This window comes from Xyrauchen texanus, chromosome 25, assembly GCF_025860055.1.
Source record: "Xyrauchen texanus isolate HMW12.3.18 chromosome 25, RBS_HiC_50CHRs, whole genome shotgun sequence".
Lineage (NCBI taxonomy): Eukaryota > Metazoa > Chordata > Actinopteri > Cypriniformes > Catostomidae > Xyrauchen > Xyrauchen texanus.
Genome location: NC_068300.1, coordinates 33906297 through 33924553, shown reverse-complemented (window position 1 = coordinate 33924553; position 18257 = coordinate 33906297). Strand labels below are relative to the sequence as shown.

At 40.9% G+C, this 18257-nt stretch overlaps 1 protein-coding gene across 10 annotated transcripts in view; it reads right to left on the bottom strand.

The window, feature by feature from the left end:
• LOC127618492 (protein phosphatase 1 regulatory subunit 12B-like) overlaps nt 1–18257 on the bottom strand; it is a 33402-nt gene that overhangs the window by 3841 nt on the left and 11304 nt on the right. The window contains exons 2-8 of one of the 10 annotated variants that reach the window (XM_052090978.1): nt 14504–14520; nt 14251–14386; nt 13776–13880; nt 13092–13142; nt 12694–12744; nt 10223–10294; nt 6602–6634 (exon numbers count right to left, since the gene is read on the bottom strand). In XM_052090978.1, the coding sequence (XP_051946938.1) occupies nt 10262–10294; nt 12694–12744; nt 13092–13142; nt 13776–13880; nt 14251–14386; nt 14504–14520 (393 nt within the window). In that variant the 3' untranslated portion in view covers nt 6602–6634; nt 10223–10261. Of the gene's footprint in view, nt 1–6421; nt 6635–10222; nt 10298–12693; nt 12745–13091; nt 13143–13775; nt 13881–14250; nt 14387–14503; nt 14521–18257 lie in introns of those variants that run through there. The other 9 variants (XM_052090970.1, XM_052090971.1, XM_052090975.1 and 6 more) reach the window with 9 other exon arrangements.

The following is an 18257-nucleotide window of genomic DNA, read 5'->3' as shown; positions in this document are numbered from 1 at the left end:
TCCGCTTTTCCGCAGTACACGGCAAGCATGCCAGTTCCCTGCGCACGGAAATCGCGACCCTCTTAGCCAAGGGCTCGGTAGAGCCCGTCCCTCCAACCGAAATGAGGAAGGGTTTCTACAGCCCTTACTTCATTGTACCCAAGAAAGGCGGCGGCTTACGACCAATCCTGGACCTGTGAGTTTTCAATCGGGCCTTGTTAAAACTCCCATTCAAAATGCTCACGCAGAGAAATATTCTGGCTGGCGTTCAGCATCTAGATTGGTTCGCAGCGGTAGACCTGAAGGATGCGTACTTCCACGTCTCAATTCTGCCACGACACGACCATTCTTACGGTTCGCGTTCGACGGCCAGGCGTTTCAGTACAAAGTCCTCCCCTTCAGCCTGTCTCTGTCCCCTCGCGCCTTCACGAAGTTCGCAGAGGCGGCCCTTGCCCTGCTACGAGTAGCCGGCATCCGCATTCTCAACTACCTCGACGACTGGCTCATCCTAGCACACTCTCGAGAGTTACTATGCACACACAGAGACCAGGTGCTCCGGCACCTCAGCCGCTTGGGGCTTCAGGTCAACTGAGAAAAGAGCAAGCTTTCTCCGGTTCAGAGCATCTCTTTTCTCGGGCTGGAGTTAGACTCACGAGCGAGCGTGCTCAGTCGGTGCTGGATTGCCTCGCTTCCTTCAAGCCAGGCACAGTGGTCCCTCTAAAACCTTTCCAGAGGCTCTTGGGGCATATGGCGTCCTCCGCGGCGGTCGCGCCGCTGGGGTTGATGCATATGAGACCACTCCAGCACTGGCTCCAGACTCGAGTCCCGAGACAAGCATGGCACCACGGCACGCATCGGGTAAGGATCACCCCCGCCTGCCTCAAAACACTCCGACCCTGGACAGACCTCTGCTTTTTACGGGCAGGAGTGCCCCTGCAGCAGGTGTCCCGACGCGTTCTGGTCACAACCAACGCCTCCCGGTCCGGGTGGGGTGCCGTGTGCAGCGGGCATGCAGCAGCGGGCCGTTGGAAAGGGGCCCCGCTGCGTTGGCACATCAACTGCCTGGAGTTGCTGACCGTCCTTCTTTCTCTCAGGAAGTTCGTCCCGTTAGTTCGGGACAAACACGTCCTCGTGAGATCGGACAGCACCATGGTGGTGGCGTACATAAATCGCCAAGGCGGCGTACGCTCCCGCCACATGTCACAACTCGCCCGCCGTCTCCTCCTATGGAGCCAGCAGCGACTCAAGTCGCTGCGTGCCACTCACATCCCTGGCAAGCTCAACATTGTAGCGGACGCGCTATCACGACAACGCCTGCCCGGCGGGGAGTGGAGGCTTCACCCCCAGTCGGTCCAGCTGATTTGGGAACGGTTTGGCAAGACCCAGGTAGACCTGCTCGCCTCCCAGGAAACCTCCCACTGCCCGCTCTGGTACGCCCTAACAGAGGCTCCCCTCGGGACAGACGCGCTAGCACACAGCTGGCCCTCGGGGCTGCGCAAGTACGCATTTCCCCCAGTGAGCCTTCTTGCACCGGTGCTGTGCAAGGTCAGGGAGGACGAGGAGCAAGTCACGCTAGCGGCCCCCTACTGGCCCACTCGGACTTGGTTCTCGGAACTCAGGCTTCTCGTGACAGCTCCTCCCTGGCGAATTCCCCTGAGAAAGGACCTCTCTCAGGGACGGGGCACGCTCTGGCACCCGCGCCCAGACCTCTGGAACCTCCACGTCTGGTCCCTGGACGGGATGCGGAAGAGCTAGCCGGCTTACCGGTGACCGTTGTGAATACAATCAACCAAGCCAGAGCCCCCTCTACCAGGCACCTTTACGCCCTAAAGTGGCACTTGTTCGCAGATTGGTGTTCTTCCCGAACTGAAGACCCACAGAGATGCACGATTAAGTCAGTGCTCCTGTTCCTACAGGAGAGGCTGGACAGGAGGCTGTCCCCGTCCACCCTCAAGGTGTATGTTGCCGCCATTGCCGCCCACCACGATCCTGTAGACGGCAAGTCTTTGGGTAAGCATGACCTGATCCTCAGGTTCCTGAGAGGTGCCCGGAGGTTGAATCCCTCCCGGCCAGGCCTAGTTCCCTCCTGGGATCTCTCGGTAGTCTTGGCAGGACTCCAGAGACCCCCCTTTGAGCCGCTTGAATCAATTGGACTCAGGGCCCTCTCTCTTAAGACGGCCCTGCTGATCGCGCTCGCCTCTATCAAGAGGGTCGGGGACCTGCAAGCGTTCTCTGTCAGCGACACTTGCCTGGAGTTAGGTCCGGCAGATACGTCTGTGATCCTAATACCGCGACCGGGCTATGTGCCCAAGGTTCCTACCACACCATTCCGAGATCAGGTAGTGAACCTGCAAGCTCTTTGTCTGCTTTGGGGGACGGCAGAAAGGGAATGCCGTCTCCAAACAGAGGCTCGCCCACTGGGTTGTTGACGCCATCACACTGGCTTATCACACCCAGGCCGTGCCCCTACCCTTGCGGGTCCGAGCTCACTCAACAAGGGGTGTTGCGTCCTCGTGGGCACTGGCCAAGGGCACCTCCCTAGCAGACATCTGTAGAGCCGCGGGTTGGGCAACACCCAACACCTTCGCGAGGTTTTACAACCTCCGCGTTGAGTCGGTTGCGTCTCGTGTTTTGTCAGGTCCGAGCCCGTAGAACTCGTTAACGCGTAGACTGACCGGCCGGGTGGATCGCTTGCGCCCAGCGCCCTTTTCCTGACGTCAAGGTTAAGTAGTGCGCCTTTTTTCCCAGGGCGCCCCACTCCGAGTCGGGACCCTGGTCGATTCCTCCCCAGCCCTCCGGGTCCGCGGTTTAACGGAGGAACTCGCCGACCCAAGCCACTGCGGGTACCCTGATGGCTACCCTGTACTGGTATAGGTGCTCCACAGGTAAGGCCTCCTGCTCGGACTCCCCCTGTGTGTATTTCCACGGTTCTGTCCCCTTACGAGCGGACCCCCGTGTCTCCCTTAGGCAGTTATAGCTGCCCCGGTCGCCGTGCTGTAGCAACTCCCCCCTTTCGAGGCTGGATCTACCACCGCACCATACTTTCCACAGGAGCCCTAAGACGGCCGTGTGACGTGTCTACCACTTTTCCTCCCCAAGAAAAAGGGCAGGTGTGGTCTCCGCAGGGTCTGGGTAAGACCCCCTTCCCTATATGCGTGTAAGGGCCCCGGCGTGATTGCTCTATGCGAGAAACATAGAGAGAAAAGAGGCCCAGCCAGGCTGGCCCATTCCCATGTTGGCAAACATCGCCTTGTTCCCCTCTCAGGGTAACTAGAAGGATCCCGATGTTCGTATGGGGCATTGGGGGAAGGGTACGTGCAGCCAGGTACAGACGATACGCGGCACTGGATGAATCCCTGCCCGCCTCTGTATCGGCAGTTCACGTACACGGTTCAGCACATGGCAAGATTGGAATGGGTCCCCTAGCGTCGCTTCTCCGACACAACGTGGAGAGAGCGACAGAAGGGGAACGTTTGGTTACGTATGTAACCTCCGTTCCCCGAGGGAGGGAACGACACGTTGTGTCTTTCCTCCGCCATGTCGCTGAACCGAGCCACTGTTGTGGCCGGACCATTTCCGGCTCCTCAGAAAAGTCCTGACTAAACTTCCGTATTTGCCCCGCTTAAATACCCGTATGCGGGGGCGGGGTATGCAAATACTGACTGCCAACTCTCATTGGCCCTTTTCAATAGGTCAGAGGTGAATATCGGCGCTCAAGAGAGACCCCTAGTGTCGCTTCTCCGACACAACGTGTCGTTCCCTCCCTCGGGGAACTTAGGTTACATACGTAACCAAACGTATTTGCAGGTGATTTTGTCACCTAAAATGAATTTAATCTGCAATTGAAAATCATATAAAAGGCAGTAAAATTTGGCTGGTCAAACGATCTTAACATAGTGGCAACCAAGATGGGGCCACCCAATTTATGTACAATAAAACAGCTTTTTCTATTTGCAATAAGTGCTATTCAGTTATTAGGAGCAAATGAAAAAAAAAATACTTGGTGCACATTCAAAATATGTAATATAGCCATTCTGTTGATTGAGATGAACACATTGTGTGAAAAAAAAATCAACAAGACAGATGTTAAAATTTCAGATCACAACCGATAACAGTGTATGATATTTAAATTCAACTTTATAGTGGTATAAATGTCAGTTGGCACACTGCATTGTGAATATGTGCTCATGCATACAGTGTGTTTTTCAGAGAAGTGAGATCAAAAACAAGGCATACAGACAGAAGGCTGGTCTTCTGAGTCATCTCCTCCTAATACTGCACTGAGTAAAAGAGCAGTGCAAGCACTACAAAAGCTTTAACAAGAGCAAAGCCAGCAATTCATGACTTCATATCAAATCTTTCCATCCTTTGGATAATAAATAAAAAATAAAAACAAAAGTTTTTTTTTATGCTATCTCCCTTTTAGAAATAGCCAGCTTATACATATAGACACACAGACAGACTCACAGCACTGAGGAAATATTTGGCATTTTCCACAAATAGGGTTCCTCATATTGATGTTTTATTTTATTTTATTTTTTTAAAGCAATAAAGGCACAAATGCTTCACAGAAAGAGATCTATTTGACATGTAAGTTAAAACTAAAAACTTATATATAGCATGAATTTGAATTTCTAGGGTTATTTTTTTTTTATTATTTAACTTTTATGTTAATTTTACATCATATGATTTATTTCATAATTGCATATTTCGTTATTATTAATATTCCTAATATTCATATGAATTAACAATGTTATTGTTATATTGATTATTATTAAATATCAAATTTTAATTTCAGGCACTTTCATGTTCCAGGCGTTGATTTTTATTGAAACAAACAATTCCCTTTAAAGTTGGTCACTTTGATGCTGCTTCAGTTGCTGACGCTATGGGAGCTCCTCTCAGGACTGCCAATTCCTTTGGCATGAGACACCTTATGCTCCGCCCCTTTTGTTTGCATCATTGTGAGCATATAAGCCTGGGCCACATCTGAAGAATGTTCCTCTTTAGTGTTGTGGGAACATCTATTGTGCTCTGGAACGCAAATCAACACTATTTGTCATTTAGATCTGCATCCATTCAGCAAGTGGATTATCTTTTTTCTCCCTGTGTGCTCAGATGGAACATGTTTCCTTTTAACACTTCTATGTTTGATATTGATTGCATTGTGTTGCTTTGTGTGTTTTTCTTTTAGTGAAAATAAACTAATAGAGCCTTTTGCCTTTTCACAAGCATTTGAAAACAAGCAATATATTCCTTTGTCTGATGTAATGAGTGCTGTTTTAAGTGCTGCTCGGTGACACTTATTGTGTTCACTGTGAACACATGAAACTCAAGACGCTTCGCTTTCGGTTCACTTTCGTTGTGAAAGCCAAAAAAGCTTCAATAAAATAGTGCAATACATATTTCAATATTTATTGTGTGAAAATTATTTCTATCCATTATTCAAAAATGATGACTGCCCACCACACACAAAAAATCTTGCCTCTATTTTATTAAATTTTTTTAAGTTAGTGTACTTGTCGACAGAAGTATCAGTTAACAGCATGCTTGAAATGAAATATGAGACTGAAATGAAATAAGTGAAATTGAAGTAAATATCACTGAGTAGATTATTTTCATTAGATTTCCAATCAAGCTGTAATTTTGATAATATTATGAAAAAAGTGTGAAAATATGATTTAATTGCATGCGTTTAAGAAACATAAAATGTTAGCAATTAAATTAGCCTTAGCCAGAAGAAAAAGTTGGTCACTTTCTTTAAAAAACAAAAAATGTAATTTCCATCAATGTCATTTCCACAACAAAGTTCTTGACACAGAACTTGAGATGTGCTGGAAGTGAAACTGTGGTGGGAATTTTCATGACTTTCAGAAAACAAATACATAAATTGATATACATATAATGTTGGACCTTGTTATTAGACACATATATATATATATATATATATATATATATATATATATATATATATATATATATATATATAGTGTGAAAAAGAAATGCTTTAACATAACTTTCTAGAAGTCCACAGCGCTAAAAGTGCCCGACATGTCCCAAATTTTTGTAACAAAAAAAATTAAACATAAATAAACCTCTGAAGGCATCTATGTCAAAGAGTATGTAACCAACCACTGAAACCACTTAGTATAGATGTAGGACTACTAGTATTTTAATGTTCTGTAGCAGTGATTTCACACTGACATTGCTAGAGTAAAGAGGAGAAGTTTAGTCATGGGTTTGGAAGAGCTAAAAATATCTTCAAAGTCATCACGTGCAGGAGGAATGTGAGGGGTTGCCATTCCCCAGACCCATAAGAGGAACAGGGAGAGAGAGAAAGAAAGAAAGAAAGAAAGAAAGAAAGAAAGAAAGAAAGAAAGAAAGAAAGCATTAAGAAAAAGCTCTGCAATGCAAGAAAAACAAAAGAGACAGAGAGACCTGCCTGAGAGGGGTGGAGAAAGAGGACTTTAGGGTGCAACGGAGAACTGGAAGGAGGTAGGGAAAGAGACTGAGCGGAGGACTAGAGATCCTCCGACTCAGGGAGAGAAGCCATCTGAGAGAGGTGGGCGAGGGTGCGGAGCATAGCTTTGTTCTCCACTAGTAGGCGCTCATTACCACTGCGGAGAGCCTGTAGCCGAGCCAGAGCAGGAAGGGTCTGAGAATATAGAGAGGGCAAGGAATTACAAGTGTGAGGTAACATTAAAGAGGGTTTGGGAAGAAATGGGAAATCATTAGTGTGTTTGAGTTAGATTTCTTGTTGATTAAAAATTTTACTATCACGTTCCTGGTCTTACTGTGAACAATTCATTTGGTCAGTGTTATTCCAACAGAAAATACATTTTTCTTCATAATCTGTCATCAAATGTTATAATTTGCTCTGCCTCTGAAGCAACTTCAATGGTACTTGTGACTATGTGACAATAAAGGACTACTACTACTACTTTCCTTTTCAGCCGACATCAACAAGGTGTCAAGATTTGGCTGGTTAGCATGGTCCAGCTAGCCCCTGCTGGCTACATTTCTTACACTAGAATTGACATTTCTTTCTCATTGAAATACATCACATTATGGAATCAAAATTGGTTGTGAATGCTGTTTCATATTGACTTTAAAGAGGAAGTACAAAACAGATACAGTAAGCATGCAAAGATCATCAAGTAAGAGCAAATCTGTGCTGGACAAACTCACACAAACACAGTGCATGCAACTGCCTTAATTCACAAAAAGGACAAATGGAACAAGCCTACATCTAACTTAATGAAAAGCATGGCTCTGCTGGTCCACCAGCTAGACCAGCATCAAACCAGTAATAGCCAGCATAAACCAGCCAAGACCAAGCATGGGCATTGCATGAGCAAATGTTTTCTCACAAATAAGTCTAATAACAACCTAGTAAGGAGATTAATGAGTTGTGTGAGGCATTTGTGGTCAACCTCAGATACTTCCTGTACAGCATGTGGAGAAACTCTGAGGTCTGACAATGTTCCAAACATGGTTTCACAGTTTACAGATCTGGGATGAGGCCATTGAGTTTCTCATATGCATAAAAAACCTGCAAAGGACTACAAGGCATAGAGCATATGTTTGTAGCTCTTTGGTAAATCATTGCTTCGAAGAATGCTTTTAGTCAGATATTGTCTGAATTAACTTTAGAATTACTCACTGATTTTACAAAAAAGGGAAGGCGTGTCAAATCGCACAGCCGAGAAAGCCAGTATGACTGCTTTTTTTCATGGTTTCTAGATAGTGCTTAGGAGCAATGGCTTCTGGCTCTTTCTAGTGAGTGCTTCGTTTACTCAATAGTTTTGTTTCAAAACCAAGTCAGTTGGCTTGTTGCCTATAGCCTACAATAGGCAGCTACCTTCTAACTGACATGGAACCATTTGAAATGCTCATCTTAGGAAGCAACTCTCTTAAAGGCTCTCATTTACCTTTGCACAATGAAATTGTGCCAAAGTGAAGTCATCTTATTGGGAATCTGCTCTCAGGAATTTCAGCTGTTGCACATCCATTGGCAAATAATTTCCCTATGTGGATTTCACATGAGGTTAAAGCTTGGTAAATTTGGGACGTAAATTTTACTAATAGGAAGTTGCTTTGTTTGGCAGTGACCTCTGTGTAGCAATGCTTTGTACATAGCTACACTGAATATTCACAATGGTCAAGCAAATCATTTTAGCAGTGAGTTTCTTCACTCTCCCAGAGTACAAAGTGAAGTGTAAAAAAAAAAAATATCGCTGTGAAAAGGTAAATGTGACCACAACTAAACAGTCATTTATGGCATTGGCATGTTGCTAAGCTAACAACATATTACTCTGTAAAACATAAAAAATGCATACCACACACAAATATTAGGTGAAATAGTCCATCTCTAATTTTTCATATTTGCTGATACAGTCACCCCTCTTTACTGCCTAAAGTTACACCACTGAACCAGCCTAAAATGGTTTGCTGATCTTAGCTAGTTTAAGCTAGGGTTATGGGTTAGGGTTATTTGAGGTTAGGGATAGTCGATATAAACATTCTTGTATTTTTTCATATAATAACGTTTTGTCTATGTAAGTGATTTATAAGAGTATATGATTTTTCTCTTGAGTCTGTTCACCTGTTTTCCCCTATGCATTCTGTGAATGCCTTATCTGTAAAGGATACTTGTGATGCTGCCTTTTAATTTGGCCAAAACAAGGTGTCTTAAGGCCTGGTGTCTTGGTCAAAACAAATTGCTGAACCTCGCTGCTATTCTTAATGCCATGAGAATGTAACAGGTACAGTGATATACATATTAAATAATGAACATTAAGACAAAACACCATAAGCAGAATTTAAAAAACAGAACAGGTTTATGTTTGCAGTACCAAAGGTTCATGAACTGCAACTATTTATTTTTAAGTACTGTATATAAATTTCGGGTTTGTATCAGCTGCACGTCCAATGCCGATGTTTGCCAGTTGATTAGTGCCACCAACATGCTGGATTGAGCAGCTGCAGTGACTGACAAAAATGTCTTATCTCATTGGCCAGTCAGTTTTCATCGCAGTTCAAAGAAAAAAAAATCGGAACACTCTCCGTAAAAAAAACGAGGACGATTTATCGGACTGAATAACAGCATCGGAATCCATTGTTACATACAAAAGCTTGTTCAGAACAAACATTCGTACCAAAAAAACGGGTTTGGTGTGAACAGGCCTTTAGATGACAATATGCTGTCTACCTTTTGGAAAAATCTTTGCATCTGGAACAAACATATGGTGCCCTACAGTGCTGTACTGGGAGGCTGCTCACTAGATTTGAAAACAGAGCTTATTTGTCATCACTGGATGATCAGAAAAGGTTATTTGCATGTTGCAGTTTCTTATACATACATCTCGCTCCCTAGCTCCTGATGTCGTGAATCAGTATATGGTGATCTTGAAATCGGTCACTTGAAATGGTGTTTATCCACTTTTGCAGGGTTTCACATTTCAACAATATCACTGTATAAATGATACTATCGTGTATATTTGTTGTATATATTAAAATATACAGTACTATTATGATAGATAAATGACATGAATTAAGAAATTAAAAGTTTATTTTTAATCTTCTAAAAACTCAAATTTTAAAAAGAACATTTATGTTCTGAACATTATGAATGAAAGATAATTACAAACAAAATACCTTTTTAAAAAATACAAGGCTTCTGACTTTTCTAATGACTTGAGAGACAATATTTCAGGCAAGGGAACATCGTGAGCAACGATGCTACCCTGTTTTTTATGATGCATTCTGGGTTAGGGTTATAGGTCTGCATGGGCCTTAAAATGAAACCCGAAACCGACCCATACCCAAGACTGTGTCCCCGACCCTACCCAGCCCGAACGATACTGTCAGATTTTAAGCCCGAACTCGACCCAACTAACTCGCGTGCGCGAATCAAGTTCAGAGAGCCTTTTTATTATTTAATTATTTACAAATCTTAACCCGACCCAAACCCAAAGTCCTACTTGAAAAACTGACCCTGTTACTGAAATAGGGAGCTTATTGAGACACACCAGAGGAATTTACAGTAAGATATTGAGTAATTTTGAGAGATTTAGAAAGAATGAGAGCATGAATACAAATCTGGATTACAATAAATATGTGACAGTGAGTGAACTGAAGTGATCTAATCAACACACACAACGTTGCATTGCCATGAGTAATGGGTGTGGTGGTGCCCTTTATGTGTGTGAGCAGGCAGCAACGCATGGGGCAAACCACTCACCATCTACCCCCCCTTCACCCTCTCCAGCTGAGGATCAACTCAGTGCTGGTAGCGAAATCTCACTGGGGGTGTCTGCTGGGGCAATAGTGACATCACTGATGAAAGTACAATTGCTTTTAACTTGTAAAGTGTCTAGTCAGTTTATATAATACTTTATAAAATGTACTCATAAAAGAAGGGTCAATGGCCATTCACACAGACAGTGATTTGCAAAGACAATGAGACTGGAAGTCGTTCATTTTCATGTCATGTCATGAGAGTTGCCAACATAATCTTATGACAACTCGTAATAATTTATACAAGATGGTGAAATCGTAAGATTTCGTATGACTATGACTTAAAAGGTACACATTTTATTCCCATAGAGACCAACCAATCAGCATCCATTGATACAAAACAGACATTGTTTAAGTTGGCATCCTATCAAGTACTTTCCTTACAAAAAAGCTGGAGTTCTGACAATCTAGTAGCACATTTGCCACAAATGTGTCACTCATTATTTTCACATACAAATGAGCTTGTGATTCATCACAAATGTTTGCTGTTTTCACTGGTAGCGGTGAACCTGCAGCAAACCTTTGGTAACAATGGACAATTTCAAATCTCATTTGCATGTGAAGATGAACAATGGCAAATTTGTGGCAAGTTAACGGCAAATTTGCCATGACTCTCGATTTTTGTAAGGGTTTATTTTAAGAAAGGATACTTCTGTGAACAATTTGGTTACCCATTTCATATTTATTAATGCAATACAAATGACTGGTAGTCTAGTACAATAACTGGCTTCCCTTGTCTTGTTCCAAACACCAATGTTTTCTTTTTCCATGGTTCACAACAGTGATTTTCCTATTAAAATCATGGTTAGGTTTAGGAGTTTGGAAAAGAGTTCGACTTTATGGTAAAAATCGCAATAATATTTTTTTTGGTTAGGTTATTTTTCTCAATGTGAGTACATTTTTTACAAGCTAACTTGTAATATTTCTTAGGATTTCACCATCACTCACTATTATTACAACTTGTCTTGAAACCGGGTTGGAGTTGCGTGACATGAGCGACGAGAAATATTGTAAAATGTCGCACAAATAACACTTGTACATTTGAACACATTTTTAATACCACTGTGTTTGCCGTTAGCATGTTGCTAAGCTAACAATACAGTACTCTGATAATCACTGAGCTGTTAGCGACAAGTGATTAGAAATCATTCATTTTCATGAAGTCATGTGAGTTGGTGATTTGAGGTGACATTAGCGACAGAGTCATTTGGCGATGTGACAGTTGGCACATTTTAACTTTACACCGTCCTTACAGGTGTGACATGATAAAGTGACAAATGACATGGATCTCTTCTGAACTCTGAAATCTGAACTGTTGGTCCCAACCAGCCTCCACTGAGACAAGCTTCTGGGCATGCTTGTTAATCGTTTGGTTTTCTATTTCTGCGTGTTGAGCTAGGAAGCCTGGCCATTTTACCGGTCCAAAATCCTGCTCCACATAACTGAACATTAAATATTAAATATAACCTAATTGACTGTGATCATGTCACGTCACATTCATGTTGAATACAGTGAAGACAGACAAACTGCTTGTCACTGGAAACTTTGACACTGTGTTATGCAAATGCACAGTGACTACAAATGGGAGTTGAGTTCATGTGATCCACCTCGTGATACAGTTGGATACCGCAGTCAAAAAGGAATGTCTACGAGCAATCAAAAGTACAGAAACTTTTTGACCTCCACTGATTTAACCACAGTCAGTGTGAATGCACCTTAAACTTGTGGCCTGGAAACTGCAGTATACAAAGTTTTTGAATAGCTGTATAAATATATTGTATTCTCTTGATTATGTTCTGGAACTAAAACTATCTGCATATTTGTAACATAAATGGAAATCTTATCCAGAATTATTGGCCCAAGCAGCCCAGAAACCTTGTTACCTCAATTGAAACATGGATCAATTATCCTATTGAGTGTGGCGCGCTACACTCAATGCAGATATCTCACCCCTTTCGCATTGATTTTGCTTCTGATATATTTGGCACTGTGTTCTTCTTGGCCCCTCAAAATGCCAGCTATGTGCAATTACTGCTGGAATGCTGAACAAAAGCCATGCCGTATCTCTGTGCTGTATTCAGTTTGGCCCTGGCGTAGCTGAAACTAGGTCACCATGTACTACTGCAGCTGTGAGATGCTTTGTGAGTTGCGCCATAGTTGGCTAACATGGGTTAAAATAGGTACAGAAGCTACAATAGCCATTGTATGACAACTTGACTAATGCTACAAGAGATATAACATTTTTCGTCAGTTAATTAAAACAAACTTTCTTAGTAAGTTTTGAGGTTAGCATCTTTGAACATGCTCTTGAAAGTCACCCCAACTTCAGGTGGCTAAACTAGATTGGGCTTAGAATAACAAGGCAAATGCATATTAAAAACAGACTTGATCGACTACAAATTTTGATCGACGTACCTTTAATTCTTCTTCCATGTTTGAGACCCTCTTCCCCAATGCTTCCTTTTCCTATTCAAGCAGACAAAATAAAATCTTATTGTAGTATTTAAAATAAATTGTAAAACAATACCAAAAAATTTAAATCGTTTAAATAATTTAATAATAATCTTTTTAAAATTAAACTTTCACTTTATTTAATCAAAAATCATTTAACTTTAAGTAAAATACATTTTGATGAATTAAATTAATTAATTAATTAATTAATTTAAGCAAATGTGCTTTGAGATGATCAAATAATCATAACCTAACGGTGTAGAGGAATATCTTCTCAAGATCTTAGTCAACGCTAAAGAGAAATCCATAAACTCTTTAGGAGAAGTCAATACTGACAATATATAATGATGACATAAATATACCCTTTTCTCTGATTCAAATACAGTGGATCTCTCTGATATTCTGTCCTGCTTCTGAAACAACATAAATGAGAACAAAAAATAATAAATCCTCAAAAAAACCAAATAAATGTAAAACAATAAAATAAAGCTCCTTTGAATACATATTCATATTTAAATATCTAAAAAACTATTCTAAATGTGATGGGGTTTTTTTCTTTTTTAAATACTCTCTTATGTAAGCTTATTATGCGGAGACAGATATAAGTAAGCCATTTATAGGTTGATTTCCCCAAAAAGTGTCAACATTATGACTGTGACACTATCAAAACCATGCTTTGTTTGTCTAAGCATCCCATTAGCCCGACATAGTAACACTGACTCAAGTAATGTCATGGGTTTGGGGCGGAACTATCTTTCTGGCTGATCAATGGGAAATGGAATGTTGGTTCTAGTGCCGCATAAATTACACACTTCACCTTTAAGAAGCAATTACTGCTGCACCAGTCTATAGGTATATTATTTACTTTTTACAGGCTGTAATTTCTTACAGATGCTGTACGCTATACCAAGCCAGACCCTCGGGAGCCCAATTGGATGCAGAAGGCTAGCATGTGCTATTGTTTTTAATACAGGCCACACTTTGTGCCTGATGATGATCTTACTGATGATTAAAACCACAAAAATCTCATAGAAATACCCTCTCACCTGTGTGACTTTGTCAAGCTGTGAGCGAATTTTTGAAAGCTCCTGCTTACTGTTCTCTAGTCGAGACTTCAGCTTTTCATTCTCAGCCAGTGCATCCTCATACAGCTGACAAAATGAAACAAATAAGGTTAGATCTTATCTCTCTGGCTAAATTAGCATCACCACAGGGAACTGCTTTCCTGTCGCCAGTCAACAGCTAAACAGTGGCCTGCATTGGTTCTCCAAGCCTCCAAGCCGAACTCAGTGAAATTACTTTATGTTTGAACTCCAAAATATAAAAAGTAAAATAAAAAGTTACTTTTTAAAGAAGAAAATTTAAATATGAAATAATTTGCCTTTTCTACTTTGTACCTGGGATCAAAAGTAAAAAATATAGGCATTGTGTACCTATGTTATGTAACAGTATTGTCTCTCTGGACAAAGGAAGACTGAATTCTAATATAAACAACAGACCATTGATCAGAGTTATCCTGACCTTCTTGTAGTCCTTGCTGGCAGAGTCATCCTCTGTTTTGTTCAAAGAGGCAAGTCTGTTCTCTCTGCGTGTGTAGGTGCTGGTCCGAGCTGCCAGTCTATCTGACGAGGCCTCCACACCACTAGAGTCCGACCTGCTGCCATTAGGGTAACGTGAATCATCAGAGAAGTTTTGATCATACAATTTCTATGTATTTATCTATCATAGGATCAATGATAGATCATTGTTTTGGACAAATAATAGATGAACTTACCTTGATGCTCGGTCTTGCTATGAGGGAAAAAAAATAAAGTTAAATAATATATGCAAAAGAAGTTTATTTTAATTAAATTTAATTGATTTTACATTTTATTTTAATTTGCAGCTCAATTTAAATGGGAAAGTTGACCTAAAAACAGAAAGTTTGTACATTGTACAAAAAAAACACGTATTATGTAAAATAATGTTATTATGGTTGTACAATTTTGTTGGGGGTACTATGGTATTATTGTAGACATGTAACATGGCAAAATATATTTCTTTTCTTAAGAACTGTCCCACTTTACCAAGGTATTTTTTTAAATACATTATGTACAGTAAAAACGTTATTCAGTACTACCATATTATGACCATCTTGCTGCTTAGTGTCCAAACAAGAGTTTTTAAATGTGACGAACCTGTCAAATAATATATCTGGTCCTACAGAAGATTCAGAAAGTCAAACTCTCCATACTAAGACCTCTTAATCTTTCAATGGGAGTCTGCCATGAAAATGCCTGGAGCTACTTGCAAGAACATGATATTATGTCACAGCAAACTTGTGTGTCAGTGCAAATGTGTGTGTGTGCATGTGCGTGCGTGTGTGTGTGTGTGTGCATGAAAATGACATCATTTTGCAAAGTGTGTAGAACAGTACACCCACAGTACTTCCACTCTCTCTCAGCTGAACTCGCACAAACTCCATGATATGTCTTGCTGTCAATGCTAACTGAAGACTTGAGACATTTTCTGACTCTGTCCAGAACACAGTTCTTATAAAATGTCTATATTATTTTGATAGTGATTATTTTCCTCACTTTTTCCTTGAGCAAGCAGATATTTCATTTTGTGTTAATTGGAACCTGTAATCTTGTAAAAATGGGCAGTAAATCTTTTGAAAGACTTCCATTTGAGGTAATTAATGACTGTACTGTAAATAAAGCCAAAACAAAATACAATTTCACTCTTTTCTTGCTTTTCTGCAGTTAAACTTCTGCTCTAGCTTTTCACATTTACTATGGCGCAAACAGCTGCAGACGGCGTGCACATCACAGCAAGACCGGTTCAGAAGCGGTCCGTGGTGTGGCTCATTGAGATCGTTGGAGTTCAATTGAAAAAGACATTAGAATGAGAAAGAGAAGGATCTTTGATAGAGAGCAAACATAAATATATATATATATATATATATATATATATATATATATATATATATATATATATATATATATCTTGAGAGAAAAGAGATAGGCAATAGTTAGGGTCAGCGTTTGAATTAGAATTAGTAGCTTGTTTGATCATGTTGTTCCAGGATCAACAAAGCATGTTGATCCAGATATTCCACATATTGACAAAATTACATTGGAACTAAAGGACCACATTAATAACATTGTGGGGGAAACTGTGAAATTCTGCTGTATGGGTTTAAACATGGTAAAATGTGTCTAACAGAGTTGAGCGTACACTCTTACTGGTAGCTGAAAGCATTGTCAAATTATCCCAAAATTGTAATAAATGAACATGCAAGGGGCAGGGGAGAGTATAACTTTGCAAATGACAGGCATCAAAATTCGGTGGAATTCTGAAGACCTTTCAACGGAATTCTGTGTTACATGTTCTCTTGTATTGCTTCAGATTTAAAGGAATGTTCCGGGTTCAATACAAGTTAAGCTCAGTCGAAAGCATTTTTGGCACAATGTTGATTACCACAAAAATACATTTTGACTCATTCCTCCTTTACTTTAAAAAAGCAAAAATCAAGGTTCCAGTGAGGGACTTACAATGGACATGAATGGGGGCCAATTTGTTAAGGTAAAAATACTCACTTTTTCAAAAGTATAACCACAAGACATGAAGTGTGTGTGTATAAACATGATTTTAGTGCAATAAAATCACTTACTAACCTTTTCTGTGTGAAGTTATAGACAATTTTACAACATCGTTACCATGGCGATGTAATGTCACAATCCCTAAAACGACTGAAAAAATTACAATTTAAACAACTTTACAGCTCAAAAAATACACAAGTATTAACAGAGGAATTAATGCAAGTGCTTTTATAAAATAATACGTTTCGCATTTCTGTTTAAATCGTCCAAAAACTGGCCCCATTCACTTCCATTGTGAGGACCTCACTGTAATCTTAATTTTTGCTTTTATTAAAGAAATGGAGGAATGAGTCAAAATACATTTTGTAAAAAAGATGAATTGAACCTGGAACATTCCTTTAAGGCTGTTCAGTTCAGCGTGAAAGAGAGAGGAGGAAAGGCAGAGATGGAATCCCTCTGTACCTCTGCTAAAGAGAGCACATCCTGTTTGGACACTCGGCAGCACACTTGATTATGCATCAGAGAGAAATAACAGTCCACTGTCTCTACTATCTGAGTGGGATCGAAGAACAACGCCAAAAAAGGACATGGAGAATTTGGTCATTACAGTCGGACCGAGTTTGGCTGGGAAAAAGAAGTGCTTGTACTGACAAAACTAATCAAGCAAGATCTGTGCCATCACATATATAACGTTATGTGACAGTAAAAGTCTGTTATGCTATTTCCTGGCATGGTGCCGTGGTGCATTTTTGCTGAAGTAAACAGAAGGGATGGGAGTGTGGCCTTTGGCCACTGGTAAGATGGGCCGATGTGAATGTTTACGCAGTACTTTCAGAGACTTCTCTCCTTATGAGGTTATATAGCACACTCCCAGAATCCTACAATCTGACTACGGTACACAAGTTTAATGTCTGAGAGAAACATGGCTTGACCTACAGTGCTAACTTACAATAACTTTTACAATATCAGTGATATTAGAGGTTTGCTTGCATTTTCTGATAGAACAATACATTTTAGTGAGCAAGATGTATTTCCTGCTTTAAGCTGATCTAGCTGATCTCCCAGCCAGGCCAAAATAATTAAATATAAAGCTGGTGCTCATCTGATTTGTCTGTTCAGCCAGTTGATCTTAGACAACCCGACAACAACATTGAGACAAGAAAAGACCAGCAAACCAGCTTATACTGGTTTAAAAATTTGTATTTTTGCAGCAGGGTCATAATAGTGTTTTCATGTAGTCAGAATAAAACACAACAAATGCGTTTGAAGCATTCATATTGCTTTATGGTGGTATTGTTTAGTCTTGTGTGGTCACACCAAGTATGGTGGCTGAAGTCTGCATGTATTTAGTAGATATGTCTTCTAGTGGTCTTGTTGTGTTATTGTGGTCAATGAAGTCAGAGTTCATTCCCAATAGACAAGGGAACTTGATGTATCTTCATGCACAACGTGATTTACCCAAGTAGGATAAGTACTTGGATCAACATTCTTTATTGTTCCAGGAACAGTATTTTCTTTAAGCTGTCAGAGCCCCAACATGATACTGTAGATTTATAATAGCACCGTTCAAACCCCTAATCCTAGCCCTAATCCTTAAGGGGCTTCCACGCGTCAATGCACCACTCAATAAACCACGGTCAGTAGCCACAAATAATTTTTTAATCTTTAATCAAAACGTCATAATTTGCTCTTCCGGTGACATGACTGTCTCTTCTCTGCTGAGGTTTGCAAGGGTTCGGTTTGCAAGTCAGTTTTTATCCTGCTCCTTCAAGAGTCATGTAAACAAACCTGCCATCAAAGCAACTAATCCAGAGATTAAGGTGTATTTTCAGGTCTTTCCCTCTCAAAATCCTGTTCCCTACCCCAAACTACTTTGGTTACAGGTCTCCTGGAATAAATGTAAATTTCGAAGAAGGAAGAATAACGGCAAATTCACGGTTGTGT